The sequence below is a fragment of the Engystomops pustulosus genome, chromosome 7, assembly GCF_040894005.1.
Source record: "Engystomops pustulosus chromosome 7, aEngPut4.maternal, whole genome shotgun sequence".
Lineage (NCBI taxonomy): Eukaryota > Metazoa > Chordata > Amphibia > Anura > Leptodactylidae > Engystomops > Engystomops pustulosus.
Window position 1 is genome coordinate 43,994,578 of NC_092417.1, and position 16,661 is coordinate 44,011,238.

The 16,661-nt window shown below is 39.8% G+C and overlaps 1 protein-coding gene across 4 annotated transcripts in view; it reads left to right on the forward strand.

The window, feature by feature from the left end:
* SPTBN5 (spectrin beta, non-erythrocytic 5) overlaps positions 1-16,661 on the forward strand; it is a 236,894-nt gene that overhangs the window by 44,935 nt on the left and 175,298 nt on the right. For all 4 annotated transcript variants that reach the window (XM_072115674.1, XM_072115671.1, XM_072115673.1 and 1 more), the window contains 10 exons: positions 2,199-2,329; positions 3,288-3,530; positions 4,423-4,710; positions 5,838-6,072; positions 6,837-6,976; positions 8,288-8,387; positions 9,719-9,889; positions 12,522-12,686; positions 14,901-15,127; positions 15,703-15,889. In XM_072115674.1, the coding sequence (XP_071971775.1) occupies positions 2,199-2,329; positions 3,288-3,530; positions 4,423-4,710; positions 5,838-6,072; positions 6,837-6,976; positions 8,288-8,387; positions 9,719-9,889; positions 12,522-12,686; positions 14,901-15,127; positions 15,703-15,889 (1,887 nt within the window). The remainder of the gene's footprint in view (positions 1-2,198; positions 2,330-3,287; positions 3,531-4,422; positions 4,711-5,837; positions 6,073-6,836; positions 6,977-8,287; positions 8,388-9,718; positions 9,890-12,521; positions 12,687-14,900; positions 15,128-15,702; positions 15,890-16,661) is intronic.

Below are 16,661 nucleotides of genomic sequence, written 5' to 3' on the forward strand. Positions count from 1 at the left end.
GCATGAAAGCATAGGTTATAGTGATAGGTTATAGGTTAACTATATCATCTATTCTGTGGAGCAGTTTACAGAACTTTCTGAGCCACACTCATATAGTATCTGCTAAATGCTGCCCATTGTGCTTGGGGGATCACCATTTGCCCTCTACGTGGCAGTTCCCGAGCCTCCAGAATTTTGCCGGTCACATAAGGTTAGCAGACTTGTGTGTATGCCTCAGCTCTGGGCCGGCTCCAGGTTTCAGTAGGCCCCTGGGCGACAGAGCCTCAGTGGGCCCCTTTGTAGTGAACTCATGTAGCGGCATTAAAAATTCAGAAATTCCCTAGTTTATCATTTCCTAACATCCCTGTCATAGTTATTTTATATATCTCCCTTTTAGTTTAATTATATACAACCCCATCATGGTTTATATACAGTCCTTCCCTCATGGATTCATTGTAAACAGCCCCCCTCACCCGCCACCCGGGGCTTCTAGACTGCTAGGGACTGAGATTCAGCCATGTGGGCCCCTGCACTTGCCCGGGTATGCATGGTGCTTGCGCCAGCCCTGCTCAGCTCTGATATAAAATAACATTGTGCAAACGATATCTTGTAACATTCAGGCTAATTTGTCTTATTCTGTTATTTTTACAACAAAATATGATTCCAATTTAAATACTGGATCCTAATTCTCAGAGTTACTCCTCCAGGCATCATTTTGAGCTTTGCTTTGACAGATCCAGGATATTTATTCTATCCGGTTACAAAAGAACATTGTTTGAGACATCTTAAGTTGTATTGGCAGGGTTATCTTCATAATATATTCATATACTGGAAGGAAAAGAAGTGGAAATGTGCAGAGATTTGCCAAGATCGTGTTGAAATGATCCGTTTATGTAAGATTTAATTGTCTATAGTGACGATCCTGCAAGTATCAACCAGTTTAGACTCCACCCAGTACATAATTGTTGTGACGAATATTTAATTAGCTAACTGGGCAAAGGAACCTAAATAAAAAATGCTATTATTATTTGTCATACCCCACCATTACAGCCCTGTCCACAAGGTGGTCTACAGTGAGAATGTGGCCTACATTGTTCATGTGTCTGCTGAATGAGGCTAGTGATGTATGAGCAGTACTAGTGGTACCGGTCCATTCATGGCCTCAGAACTCATGTGTCATACATGCAGGGGTGAACATGAACTTTCTGCTACTTGAGGCGAGTTATAGAACGGCGCCACCTCCAACCCATCCAATAGTAATATATTAGGTAATTTTTTTTATTCTCCATACAGTGTTCCATACCCATGCTGCTTTAAAGAAATACTATTTTGTCAAGTTCTGCTTTGTAGCAGGTGACTGCACCACTGATGCTTTTTCTCTCACTCATGCTACAGTTGGTGCTGCCTGAAGCAAGAGGCTCAGCTGACCTAATGGATGGGGCACCCCTGCATACATACAAAAACATCACTGCTGAGGCTAGTGGTCGACTGCAGCAGTGGTATGCATAATGACTGTGATGCTGCAGGAAAAAATTGAAAAAATGCAGGAAAAATGCTGCAAGAAAAAATGGAAAAAATGTTGCAGCTCCCTAATATGCTTGGTGTACCAATTCCTCGCCAATACAATGGGGAAAATACCTGCAGATAAGACATTATATACAATCTGCACAGTTACTCCTGGTCTATAACATGCGTGGAGGGAGTGTAGCGGGGCGCAGTGGCCGCTGGAAGTAGTGGGCATTCTTTTGCAAAACTATGCCAGACGTAGTTTTTCTCTCTGGCCGCACAACCCACCAGACACATCAAGTGGCCTAAGCATAATGATGTATCCGGCATGATGAGGGGGGGCATGGCTGCTATCATACGCCGGTGCAGGGGCGATATGATAAATCTCCCCCACAATCTTTTTTTCTTTCTTCTTTGAGTCATTTTAGCATTGTCCTTTTTTTTAGGGGAATGCCTGATTTGTCATAAGTTTCTAGAAGTGGACATCTGAAAAGTCGCAATGTTTTGCTGAAATAAGCTCCAATCCAGAGCAGACGTAGGCAATCGGTTGCTTAAACATTTGAGACTTTTGTGCTACTTTTTAGACAAAAGTCTCAAAAAACCCACCATGCTCACCTGCCTCATTTATCGACCAAAACCTTAAAAAAAAAAGTCAAAACTAGACACATATTTCTAGACTTAAGATAAATGTCCTCCTTTATATTTTGTTCCAGAATTTACTGACTGATCTTGCTGCTGGAAAGGCTCGTCTAGATGAAATTAATAATGTGGCTAATGAGTTAGCCAGTACTGCCCCTGACAAAAGAAATCAAATTCTGGACCGCCTGAGGACTATTGGTTACAGGTGGGGTATTTTTATTATGATTTCTCACATATTTATATCAGAAAGACCTTAGGTTTAGGCGGGATTCTTGCTTTGTAGTGTAAGTAAACAGCTTTTTAGCTGCAAAAACTTTAGCTGCTAAAGCAGGGGTCTCCCACAAACTGCGGCCCTCAGGACAATAGTTTGCGGCCCCTATCTCCCTTTTACGCACCAGGACGTACTATAATGTTGTGTTATTATTCCCGGCCGTAAACACCATAACGGAAAATAGCGCTCAAATGTCCAAGTCGCCACTTTTTCCCCCTTTTCCCATTCATAAATATTTGAATAAAAAAATGATCAAACAATCATAAAGGTCCCAAATTTATATAAGTGTAAAAAAGTTATTGGTCTCAGATTTTAATTTTTGAAAATCTATTAAAACCTAATAAAACCTATATAAATTTGAAATCCCTGTGATCGTAGTGACGCATACCCTCCCGGCCTACCTGCACACAAACAAGTGCAGCCCATGGAAAGAGTCCCGTATGTTGGACCGTTCCTAAAAACTGCCTTTGCATTATACACAAATATGATGTGAGGACTCCCCGCCTACCAGTCGGACTGCAGCACCGACCTTGTATTAACTTCATTGCCAAAACTGAAGTTCTGTCAACATAGAGTCCTTGTATCATATTTATGTATAATACAAGGACTACCCTACCACCCTATGCAACCTGGGCAGTTTGTGGGATCAGACCAACAAAAGGGCTTGTACACATTCATGTTCAGGGAGCCGGACACCATAGAGACCAGTTCATAGTCAAGGGCCTAGTACATGATCTAAACGTCCAGGAGGCACTGGCTATCCTCCAAAAGGGGTTGGTTTTTGGGTCAAAAATGCTGCAAAAGGCATGATGTTATTGCAACCATATTTTAAGTACCAGCTATGGATCATAAAAGAAGAGAACGTAATTAATAAAGTATTTACCTTAATTAGTTGGGATCGTTTGGAAGTCCTGAAAGAACAGAAAGGTGCAGAGCTCATCGGCCTGGCTGACGTCAAGACTTTTCTCCAAAACTGTGAGAATATGGAAGCTCTAATACAGGAAAAGAGACAAGAGCTGATGGGTTCAGAGCCATCTGGGAACCTGGAGTCAGAGGAGCGTCAACTGAAAGCACATGAGAGGGATATAGATGTGCTAGAGAGAAAAATCGCCTATTTAAAGAGTATGGAAGAATCGTAAGTACTTAACATTTACAGTCTGGTAAATCCTATAATTATCCTCAAATGACAAGTACTGAACATTTAGTATGTACATGCACAGTAATATAAATTCTTTCATCAAGCACAAAACTGTTCCCATACTTACATTTAAAGGGAACGTCTGCTCAAAGTTGGAAAACCCTATAAGGGGATTCGGAGGGTTTATCTTCTTATGGAAGCTCCATGAATAAGCGTAAAACCCTTTGGTTGTCCACCGGTTAGGGGATAACTCGCTGATCTGTGGGGGACCCATGGATCAAAAGGAAAGGGGTCAGTTTTATCCTAAATGAATGGAGCTGGCCAGAGTGTACATGTGTGAGCAGCTGTTCCATTTATTTGGGGATACAAAAGACCCCCATTCTCTCTGTCCGTGTGGGTTCCACCACTGTGGCTTCAACTGGTCAGCAAGTTGTTGTTCCCAATCCTTGGGATTGTGTGGTTATATTTGCAGTAAAGAACTGCAGACATTAAGGGAAAAGTATCTATCTGTCTAAGCCAGAAAACTGGAGATACTTGGACCTGAAATGCCATACACCATATTTATTGGAGGTTTTAGAAACTTTTAGGCAATTTAACGACTAATTCGAAAAAGAGGCTTATCCCCGGTAACTAGGGGAGCGTTACCAGTGCCCCAGAAAATTCAATATTGTGGTGCAGCAAACTAGACATACTAATAGGAGGTGCAAAGTACAGCTAACCAATCTCATACTACACCTCCAGCACAATGAGTGGCGCAGCATAGAACTGTCTAGTTCAACTCACTGGTCTAAAGACCCGATACATTAATACATCTCCCCGCAGATGAAATGTTCATTTATATAGAATTTTCCCATGCAATCTATTTATTTTTATTTGTGTCTTATTACAGAATGAGACACACGAATCCTCAAGAGAGTTTAGCCATCAGGAAACAGATTGAACAAATGGAAATGCTTCTTGGACAACTTAAAGAGGAAGCTCAGCTGAAAAAAGATAAACTCCAAAAAGCCAAAGATCAAAAAGTTTTCCTACAGGACAGTCACAGGCAGATGCTCTGGATCCAGGACATAAAAGAAAAGTTAAGAAGCGATGAGATGGGCAATGACGTAACTTCTGCAGAACAGCTTCTCCGGGACCACCAATACCTGCTTAAGGAGATTGAGGGTCAGAGAGAACGGTAAGGAATGGGATGGATTTTTAACAAATGACTTAATCTTAACCACTTGCCGCACCATTACGTTCCCCAATGTCATGGTGCGGCAGCAGGTGTATGAAGAGGGGTAACAGCTAAGCCCTCTTCATGCACCCTGGGTGTTTCCTGCATAATGTGATAATGACCATTTTAGCCAGTTTCTTGACTTGTCTGAAAAGGGGACATTTCCTCAGTAACAGGGGGAGTGGCCAGAAAATTTAGAAAATTTAGTCTGTCCACCAGAAAATTCAATATGGTGACCAGGGGCGTAACTAGAAGAGGCAGGACCCCAAAGCAGACTTCTGAATGGGGCCCCCCTTACCCCTTAAAAATATAGCTATTTGTTTTCTCACACGTTCAAACATATATACATACATACAGTATATACACACCATATATACATACATACAACATATGCACACCATGTATACATACATACAGCATAAACACACCATGTATACATACATACATACAGCATAAACACACCATATATACATACATACAGAATATACACACCATATATCCATACATAGAGCATATAAAGCTATGCATCATATACACAGAAATACAGCATTTACACACACATACAAATACAGGATATGCACAGCCAAAACTGCAGATGCTGGGGCCGCTATGGCTGCTATAGCTGTAGTTACGCCCGGGGTGGTGACGCAGCAAACTATACCAAGTGCAAAGTAGGTCTTGCCAGTCTTATACTGCACCAGATTTATCATCCAGCATCAAATACATTAATCTGGTGCAGCAGAGATCTGTCTAGTTCTACTCTGTACTGGTCCAAAGATTAACATTAATTAATTAAGATGAAACATTAATACAATGCAATAGAGTTTGATTAAAGCATATTTTACCTATTGTATGTGCGGACATCTTGCCAGCCAGATGTCCAAATCAATGGGGGTCAATGTTGCCTCTTAATAGTCAACTAAAATGATTTGGCTGTGACTTGTACTGCACTCTGCCCTATTGGAGTCTAAGGGACTAATCTGCAGCACCAAGTACAGACCTTGCCATCTAAGAATTTGTGAGAAGAATCCGTTAGCATATTATGTAATAAATTCCATTATTCTAATTATTGTTGTCCTTGCATCTAGAATCATTGAACTGCAGCAAATGGGTAAAACCGTATTTGAGTCCAGCAATAGTCCTGAAGTCCGACATTCCTTAGTGAATCTGGTTGGAGGATACAATGAACTCAGTGACTTGTGGGTAGAAAGAAGAAAGAAACTTGAGGAAGGCTTGGAGCTGCAGCAATTTGTGCGAGAAGCTGAAAGTATTAATGCAGCAATTTCCAGCCATGAAGCGTTTCTTAGAGTCAATGATCTTGGGGTAAACCTGTTTTGAGAATCAAATTTTGTTATTACTTTGATTATGATAATACAGAACTACATATTTCACTGCTAATAAGCATATACATGCACTACACATATATACAGGAGTAATTAAGCACGGAGCCCGACGATTTTGATGGGTCATTTACAGTAATGGTCTCTTAATAATGGATGGTGAAAATGCAACCTCTGCAACTCCCAGGGGCGGAACCACAGTGGTAGCAGCCATAGCAGCTGCTATGGGGCCCACAGTGTCAGGGGCCCTATCATCTGACCTGACAAACTAAAAAGTTGAGGATGTGCACCATTATATACATATTATGCTGCACATTGTACATATATGTGATGTATATATGCTGTATGTGTATATATACAATGTATGGAGTGTAACTCACACAAGTGAGTATAGAAATAAGTATATTTTTGAAGTGGGAAGGTGGGCCCCATTCAGCAGCCTGCTATAGGACCCTGCCTCTCCTAGTTACGTCACTGGCACCTCCCTATCCATATTGTCAAGTTATTTCACTGTCTGTGATATTTTCTTTTAATTTTTGCAAAGATTTATTAATACAGCTTTCAAGCTTGAACTTTTACATGGTAACCAATCTCTAAGCCTAATTCCTAACATAATTCATGTTGCTGATTTTATAATTTGAATTCAAACTAGAAAAATAAGAATGATTTAAATATTTCTTATAATGAATAACCATAAGGATATGTATTGTATTTTACTCTCACACTGTATTTGTTTTGATATTTTAGGATCAACTGGATACAGTCCAGAGTCTTTTGAACAGACATAAGCAATTCGAGAAAGTTTTGGCAGCTCTTAATAATCGAGTGACCGGTCTTCAAACCAATGGAGATTCACTTGTGGCAAAGGATCACTTTGCGAGTCCCCTGTAAGTAGATAAAAAAAAATAATAATGTATACTTGTCTCCTAGAGGATGGTATTAATATATAAATTGTTTGAGTGCTCATCCAATCTGTTAAAGGACATCTACCACCAGGATGAATCATTGTAAACCAAGCACACTTACATACTGGGGAGTGTACCATCTGGCAGGATCTGCTCTTCTTTAAGCTTCCTATACCCTTGTTTTTAAGAAAACAAGGCTTTAAAAAGTATGCAAATGAGCCTGAGGGGCTTCAGACTCAATTAACACCAATGGAACCCAGAGCCCATCAGACTAATTTTCATAATTTTAAAAACCTTTTTTTTTTTTTAAGCTAAAGCTAAAAGAGCATATCCTGCCAGTGGGGGCACACACCAGTATGTTTGTGTGCTTGGTTTACCATCCTTGATCCTGGTGGTAGATGTCCTTTAAGTAACGTTCAACTACTGCATAGAATTGTTTTTTGTATTGTTATTTTTATTGCTTTATTGTTTTATTTTTCAAAGAATTTACAACAAACATTACATGTATATTGGATGTTACAGAGAGTGGGGGTCATTTACTAAGGGCCCGATTCACGTTTTCCCGACATGTTACCCGAATATTTCCGATTTGCGCCGATTGTACCTGAATTGCCCCGGGATTGTGGCGCATTGGCGCCGGCATGCGCGCGACGGAAATCGGGGGCCGTGGCCGAACGAAAACCCGACGTATTCGGAAAAACCGCCGCATTTAAAAACCGAAAAAGTGTCGCTTGGGGAGCGCTTACCTTCACCTGGTCCGAGGTGGTGCATTCCGGCGCGATGAGATGATTTTCAGCGTAGCAGCGCCACCTGGTGGACGGCGGAGGAACTACCTTCATAAATCCCGGCCGGACCCGAATCCAGAGCAGAGAACGCGCCGCTGGATCGCGAAAGGACCGGGTAAGTAAATCTGCCCCAAAATGTTATGAGAACAGCTCAGTAGTAGTTAAAATTTCAATGACTGTGCAAATGATACACAGTGAAACTTCTTTGAGCGGACTACAGGCAGCCCCTGGGTTATATATAAGATAGGGTCTGTAGGTTTGTTCTTAAGTTGAATCTGTATGTAAGTCGGAACTGTATATTTTATCATTGTAACCCCCAGCCAAATTGTTTTTGGTCTCTGTGACAATCGGATTTTAAAAATGTTGGATTGTCATTAGAACCAGAATTAACAATAAAGCTTCATTACAGACACCTATTATAGCCAGAGGTCCGTTTGTAAGTCAGGTGTTCTTAAGTAGGGGACTGCCTGTATACATGAAAAAAATAAAAATCATTCTTGTCTGGCAGGATAAAACGGACTGTGTTTGACACTCAGAAGAGATATGAAACGTTGGACCGAAAAAGTGATGATAGACAAAAACAACTCTTGAATTCATTGAGACTGCAGGTAACAAGCCTTTGGGACACATGTATCATTGTATTTCTGCTGCTTCTTTTCAAAGTTTTCTACTGTCAGCACACTTGTGTGTTTTTGTGTGTTTTTCAGCCTGGGATATATAAGAACGTGTGTTTTTTTGGGGGTTATGTGAGTTTGCATTTTATGATGTGATGGGTGATGTGAATCTACATTTTTTGATGTTTTGTGACCTTTTAGGTGCATGTATGGAAGCAAATATGGGTCAGTTATGTTTCATTGTGGGCCTAAAAAGTCTCTAATGTGCTCAAAAATAAGGGGTGAAGAAGGTGCAAATCAAAAATAAACATCTGTCTTGTAAAGGAACCCTGCAACAGACACAAACACACCGGCAAACTTCCTAACACCCTAGCGTAGGTGCAAAAGAAAGGTACAAACACTTCCAAAAAGGTGCAAAGTAATTAAAAAAGTGCAAAAAGAGAAGAAAAAGTCCAAATTAAGGTACATGTCCACTTTAGATTTTATGACCCCCCCATCAGGATGAGATAACAGAATAAAGCAAAATAAAGTGTTCCCCATTGGTGGGCATACACTCCTGGCTGGGCCAAGTGTCAACAGTCACAGAGCCCATTGTTGCCAATCATTACCCTCAGTGAGCTGACCGCACTGGTTGGCCGAAACAGATCCCATCACCCCAGACAGCTTCGGCTCAACCAGTAGTGTTTGCCAACTTGTTCTATAAAATACCCTTTGTAGATATGACACTATGCACAGTCTTCCCAGCTAGTCCTGCTCTATCACATGATACCTTCAGATAGGACACTGTGTAGAATCTGCTCAGCTCCTTCTGCTCTATAACATGCTTCTTGCAGATCCTGTGCACAATGTATTTAACTCCTCTTGTTGAGTAAAATGCTGCTTGCAGACAGGGGTGTACCAAGCCGTCCTGCTACCTGATGCAAAAAGTCAAAAGGCGCCCCCTACTTAATGCACAGATTTAGGGCTGTTTCACACTAACGTGATCAACCATTGAGTCATAGGCATCACAGTGTCCTGTTTCAGGGATGAGAGTGGTGGTGGTGGTGGTGGTGGTTGCCTCACGTTGCCTCACTGCCTTCTGATAGGACACTCTATAGCATGCTGTCTGCAAATAGGATAATTTGTACAATCTGCTCAGATTCACTTTAAACTTTAGTTAACATGTGTGTGTGTCATGAACACTTTCATTTTTTTAAAACAGTGTATAAAATTTTTACATATCGGTTATTCTCTTTTTTTTTTATGGAAAAAATAACGTTAAAAAAAAAACGATGTGAACTGGCACAGTGATCCCATTTAAATTACCTTTTGTACATTGTTTAAAGGAATTTAATCGAGATGCCACAGAACTGCTGGTGTGGATGGATGAGAAGTATAAAATTGCGCTTGATGAGTCGTATCGGGACCCGACTAATATTCTGCGTAAATTAAAGTGGCATGAAGCAGCGGAGCGAGAGATGGAGGCCAACCAAGTGCGATTTGAGGACTTAGTGAAGGTTTGTACGTGAGATTTTCACAGCCCCCTTGAAAATTATGATCATATTTTCATGCACTATGTAGGAACTGACTTGCGGTACATATTTATGAGCTCATGACTTAAAGGTGGCTTTAAATTGCTCACATAAACTTTCTTCTTACATCTGACGATTTAATTCTATGAATCATTATTCTAATACAAGACTCCTCTAACACACCGACGTAACCACATTTGAGCCAGATGCTCCAATGTTTGCTATGGGAACATCTGTTTACACTGAAAATATTGACTTTTTGATGACAGCTTCACCTACAATTATAAACTACTAATTCTGGTGTGCCAGCAAACTGTAGCAACAAACATCACCTCTGGTCTGGAGCCTTTTAATGAATTACATTTTTTGTATATATTTGACCTATGTTTGTAAAGCGTTGGACCCAATTCAATAAATCCATCACTGCTTGGATGAAATAATACACATTAGAATACAGTCTATGTATTATCCAATTCTATTGAACCTTAAGGGGCTGTACAAGGACAGAAAAACAAAAACATGACTGCCTTCTTCCCGAAATATTGGCTGTGTGTGGTACTGAACCTCAGCCTTATTCATTTTTTTCCATTTCTCCATTTTTATTTTTTTTAATTTATATTTTTATTTTTTATTAACAAACATTTTACAACATATTTGGCTTGCAGGCCTTATTACATTTAGGACATCCACACATAGATCATTTGAATGACTTATCCAAAACGGAACATTGAGATATCACCATTTGTGTCATCCTTATGATCATGCTGTTCAGATCACTCTCTCCTGATAAAGTAACAACCTAAACCTAACACTTTTTGTTATCCTCCCCGACACATTCAGGTCTTTTGACCTCTTTAACTATGGATCCAACCTTCCCGCCTTCCCCTCTTCTTCTTGCTCTTGAAGTAGGGCAAAATTATTCCCACCCCTCGCTCCCTTTCTCACTCAATCACACCCCCCAACTTAACAAGGCCCTTTGTAGGTTCATAATATTTGAGGTGTAGCTGAAGTCCTTTTTATGTATATTTTGGGTTACATATTTTGGCATTAATGGATTGCAAAGCTGTTTTTCTGCCTTTTCTGTGCATTTGCATTACAATATAATTGTGTGTGAAAATATAAACAACATGCCAAAAATTAGGATTTTTGTGCATCCAACCAAACAGATCACGAGAGGTCACACCACACTCCCCATTCTTGTGATCTGGGGGGGTCTCATCACTGAGACCCCCTTGATCAGCAAGTTAGGCTCTATCTTGTGAATGATAATAATAATAATTCAATTATTTATATAGCTCACACAGATTCTGCAGTGCTGCACAGAGCTTGCCAAATCGGTCCCTGTCCCCAATGGGGCTCACAATCTAAAAATTGTGGATATGGCCTAACATGATACCCCTTCATGGGTATGAACTAGGAGCCCCAGCCAAACATGTGCTTAGAAAAACAAACCTTACTGTTTCTTAATCAAGCTCATAACAGTTTAAGTCTTTTTAAGTCAAATCTTTACAAAATTATAGTTTTGTTAGTACAAAGGGTTAATAGTGAATATGATTGTGTAGATATCATTTTTTCGCACATACATAGCTATGTATGTGGATTCACACTTGATGGGAGTTTTCTACACGTGTATTGTGTAGTTTTGTACACTGTGATTTCAGGACGTTCGCAGGACCTTCAAAGGTCCTGAAATGGCACTTATGTACATGTGTATTGAGAGCAGGACCAGATGTATGAGGATTTCATGGGAGAAGGTCTTTCTCAGTATAAAATTTGGTGGGTGGTTTGGGTGGCCATGGGCCCCCTAAAAGACTTAGGCTCCAGGCTACCGCACAAACCGTCTATATTATACTCCACTACTCGGCCCCAGAATGCATTGCATGTTTCCAAAAGTGTCTTGCATACAGTCTTACTGTTTCTCTTAATTTTAGTGTGATGTTTACAGCAGGGGGTGACAGTCAGAGCTTGCACTGTTAGAGCCCAAATTATTTAATGAGAAGGATTATTGATTTGTGGTGCAATCCCTTCATTTTAGTAACATAATGTAGAATACCAGATTAAGCATGTTAGGCCTCATGCGCATGATCGTGGAGTCAGCTGGAGAGAGACCTGGGCGTAGCACATGGCCGGATGCAGAAGAGCACTGGGTGCCATGGACCACAATGATGGTCGTGATCTGGTACGGCCAGTTCACGGTCACCATGATCACCATGATGGTTTTGTGCACGGGGCCTTAAGGGAAGAGACTACACTCTCACTTATATTTTGCTGAACTGCAAGTAAGTAATCTTTAGTTTTTTAAATATAAAATCCCAATAGTATTCCCTTTATTAGAAACATGGCAGCTGTATGCAACCTGAATAATGTTATTATACAGAACCATCTGCTTCCTTCCGATCAGCGATGTCACTCTCTTAATTCCCACCAAGTAAACGGATGTATAACAGAAGATAATGGAGCTAATACAACAAACACATTATAGCATAAGCCTATAATGAATCCTAAAGTGTCAACAGTAGATAATATATTATTCACAATTGGTTCTGCATGTTTTTGATTCTCTGTGATGTGAGTGTATATGTGAGTATTCATTCACTCATGTATCTATCTGTGACAGGTCGGACAGCAGCTGCTAAGAGAAGATCATTATGACAAAGCTTCCATCCAGGCAAAGTTGTTGGAAGTCACAAATAAGTGGGAAAATTTAAAGAAGAAGATGGCTGACAGAGGAGACAAGTTGAGGCAGGCAGGACAGCAGGAGCAACTAATGGAGTTGTTGCAGGTCAGTAAATTCTCATATAAGGGATGGTCTGTGGCCCATGATGCAGTTCATCTACTTTGGTAATAATGAATACAATATGAAGGTCCTGGAAGGTAGATTGGTCATGGACAGATAGGATAACACGACCCTCTATCTCCAGACATTTTATGGATAGGAATAACTAGCTTATGAGGTAGAAGACATCTTTGAACCAGGGGGCTTTACTTAACATTTCAAGAAAGCAAGGCAGAACTTTAATAGATGTATATTGGTCATTGGTCCTGACACATTATAGATAACATGAAGTAAATTGACAAACCATTTTCAGTTTTATTTCATCAATTGGTAGTGGACTAGTATGATTATGTATGACTGATATAAAGAATTAAGAATATTACTGAAACTTTTGGCTATGGCCAGATGTCTAAGAAACCTGTTTTCCTGGCTTGAAAATTTATGGGATTTCTTAGCTTTTATTGTTCTAGTAAGACATTTGGAAACATCTGTTCTGACCCTGATCAAACAAAGATTTCTACCATGATCAGACAGGCCTAAATTCTACCAAAGCCTTTAATTGTGAAATTGCTTGAGCGTCTACTGACTGGGGGAAAATCGGCACTATGACCTCAAATCATAGGTGTCCCAGCAAACTACAAAGTAGATCTAGATCTTAGATCCTTCCAAACCCAATAAGCCCATCAGAGTAAGGTCCTTGTTAAAGATGCTGAGATTCTTAAAAGGAACCTGTCATCAGAACTTGACCTATTAAACCACTACCAGTATGTTGCTGCTTACTTTTCATGCATTGCCAAAGGTGGTGGCCACATGGAGAAAATTGATTTTAAAATACGTAAATTGTAAATAAAAAATTGTACATTTTTCTATAGAAGTCTCCTAATAATGCCCCCTCCTCTGTGATGTGATGTTACACTAACCTTTTAGGGTTGTGCACAAAGAGCACAACTCCTCTTGAAGCCTGTAACAAGACTTATTGCCGCTGCCCGATCCCACTGTTCGCTCACCTGTGGACAGTATGCAATGTTCGGTGTTCCTACAAATAGAATTGTGCTATACATTTCATTTGATATTATATGATTAAGTCTTGGGCATGTTTGAAGTAAGAATTTTATGCTATGTTTTATTGTTTTTCTGTCCCACTGATTCCCATGTGATTTAGACCGGGAATTCCTCTGGTAACTTCCGGTAGAGGACTCCTTGTCCTCTATGAATTTCGAGTTGGTGATTATGTGTATAGGAATCTGAGGAAGCGCTTAGTTCAAGCGCGAAACGCGTCATTCTGCTTTTTTAAACTTTTAACAAATTTTTATTTGTTAAATCAATTTTATTGCCGTCTATGGCTTAAATAAAAAAGTATTTTAACAAAAAACATCTCAAGTAAGCCAGCGCTTCTTTACGTCCCAAAATTGGAGGAGCGGATAAACGCACCCGAACTGGATGCTTCCGAACTCTGGTAGTGTTGGTCCTGCATTCAGAGATATCATAACTGGTTCTCTAGAAGTCTGGTGCATGATGACATTCTGAGTTGGAGAGAGCTTGACTTCAGTGCTAAATTCTACATACAACTAATTTACATCTCAATTCAAAGTGGATTGATGTCACTACACTGGGCCATGAAAGAAACACAATATAGAAGGTGTTAATCTGCTTGACAATATTCTGGTAGTGGTATTGTTAGATCATTTTCTCCAAAAGGGTTCCCTTTATGCTTCACATTTTGTTTCCCCTAAAGTGAATCTTTTTCAACTATTTTTTACCCCTTGGTAGGTGGCATTGTCCCAAAATAATCACTTTCATCCACTCCATTTGCCATTGAGATGAATGTTAGGGCTGTTCGGTGTTAGAACTAGGGGCTGACATGTTTGTAAGCATATCCTCCGTTGTACAGAATAAGTTGCTGCCTGGTGATAGGGTTGAGGTCCTGCCGCAAAACCTTTTTGAAACCTGAAATCAAGGAGACCACAGATATATTATCAAGTGCTATCCAGTTTAGTGGTTTGATGTTTATAGGTGCTGAACTTTACTTGACACCAGACCTCCCTTACCCTGATCTTGGCAGCCAGTATTGGGCGAATGTTATTTATTGGTTCTATACACTATAAAAAATAGACATTATTTCAGCTAATGACCTGCTGTGAACTATAATAATGGTGGCTATGAATAATTTGAAGGAAATCAATAAAACTTGTGTAACACTTTCTAATGTTTCTAATCCAGGATGCCAAAGTTAAGATTGAGAAGATAGAGAAGGTTCTGCAGTCCCCACAGTCTGGGCATGACCTGAGAACTAGTCGTGACCTACTCAAAGAGCATCGTCAGCTGGAAAATGAGAGCAGAGAGTTGGCTGATAAAATGAACTCAATAGTTTCCCGGGCTCAGAAGATGGCCACCAATCATTTCAACTCACAAGGAATCATGGATGAAACTTCAAAGTATCTGAGGAGGTAAACGAGTATGTAGTACAGAAGTTGGCTAAAAAAAATTATGAGCTCTTTAAGAGTGTAGTGTCAAGAAACTAGTTTCTATATATTCTGATGAGCCATATGAACATCAAGGATGGGTTCCACTATGAAAAAAGCATAAAGATGCTAACAAGTATTATTTTATGCTCTCTCACAAACGCAACAGGGGTTTTTTAAGGGTGTTTCATTACATATTTCCTTAAAATCATGGAGAAAAAAGTTCTGCGTGAACATTGATTTATATAGATGTTAGACCAGGTTCTGCTAAAGGAACAGAACCATGGAATACAGGACACTATAAATGATGGGCACCAACCAACAAACCCTATTAAAGTAAAAGGGACTTTTTTTTACTTTGTTGGTGCCCCTCATGTAAGGATCCAGCACTTCTATTCTTGTCTTGAAAGGCTCCAATAACCAAGTAGAGAGATAATTTTTAGGGCTGCATGGACTTTACGTTTATAACATAAAAAAGCGGATGACTGCAACGCTATGTAGAACAAAAAAGTATATGTTTTCTCGAAAATTTGTAATTTACAGCTGTTAGCTCTTTGCAGATTTGAATCACTACACGATCCTTTGACCAGAAGAGGGGAATTCCTACAAGCCAAAGTGAATCAATATGAGTTCTATCACTACTTTGACCTTGAGATGACTTGGATCGCTGAAAAGATGCCTATTGCTAGTTCATCCAATTTTGGCAAGTCACTGGATGCAGCACAGAGCTTGCTTCAGAAACATAAGGTACCAGTTTTCTCAATAATTGCACACTTAATAATAAAATATGTTGCAGGGTCAGATCTCTGTCAATTTAGCTGTATGTGGGCTTGTTTATTTTCACTGACAACGGATCAGTTCTGCTTTCTTTTCTGTCCACATCCACAAAAAAAATCTGAAGGTTTAGCAAAACAGATTGTCATCAGACCCATAGACTTCGATTGCCTTCCGTGATCTGCAAGCATAAAAAAATAGGAGAGGCTCTAAAATATTTTCTGTGGCAGTAGAAAAAACTAGATATGTGAAAATGCACATAGAAATGAAATCTACCACTTTGTAATGCAGTATCGTAACCAAATATGCTGTCTGTTTTTTGTTTAGATACTGCTATTGGATTATATGTTATTTAGGCATAAAAGCATGTAGTTAGTCCAGAAAACATCTTTAGATGATGTGCAAATTATGGTTCAATATATTTTATTGAGTATTGCGCATAATACATGTTGAGGGTGAACATTTTCACAAATATTGCATCGCTAAAGAAACAACACATACATGTTGCGTAATAGGGTCAGCAATTTGCACAAAAGTCAATATGGTATCTAAATCAATTAACTAAAAAGGTGTATATCGTAGAGATTAAGTGACCAAACAATGGTCAACAAATGCTACAGAACTTGAGAACAACAAAAAGACAAATAGACATCGGACATACAAGGGAGCGAAGGTTAGAAAGTGGAGGGGTTGGTGGGGGAGATGGTTTAGTTGAGTGGGTGCAGGTAAAGGTTTACCTTATGAT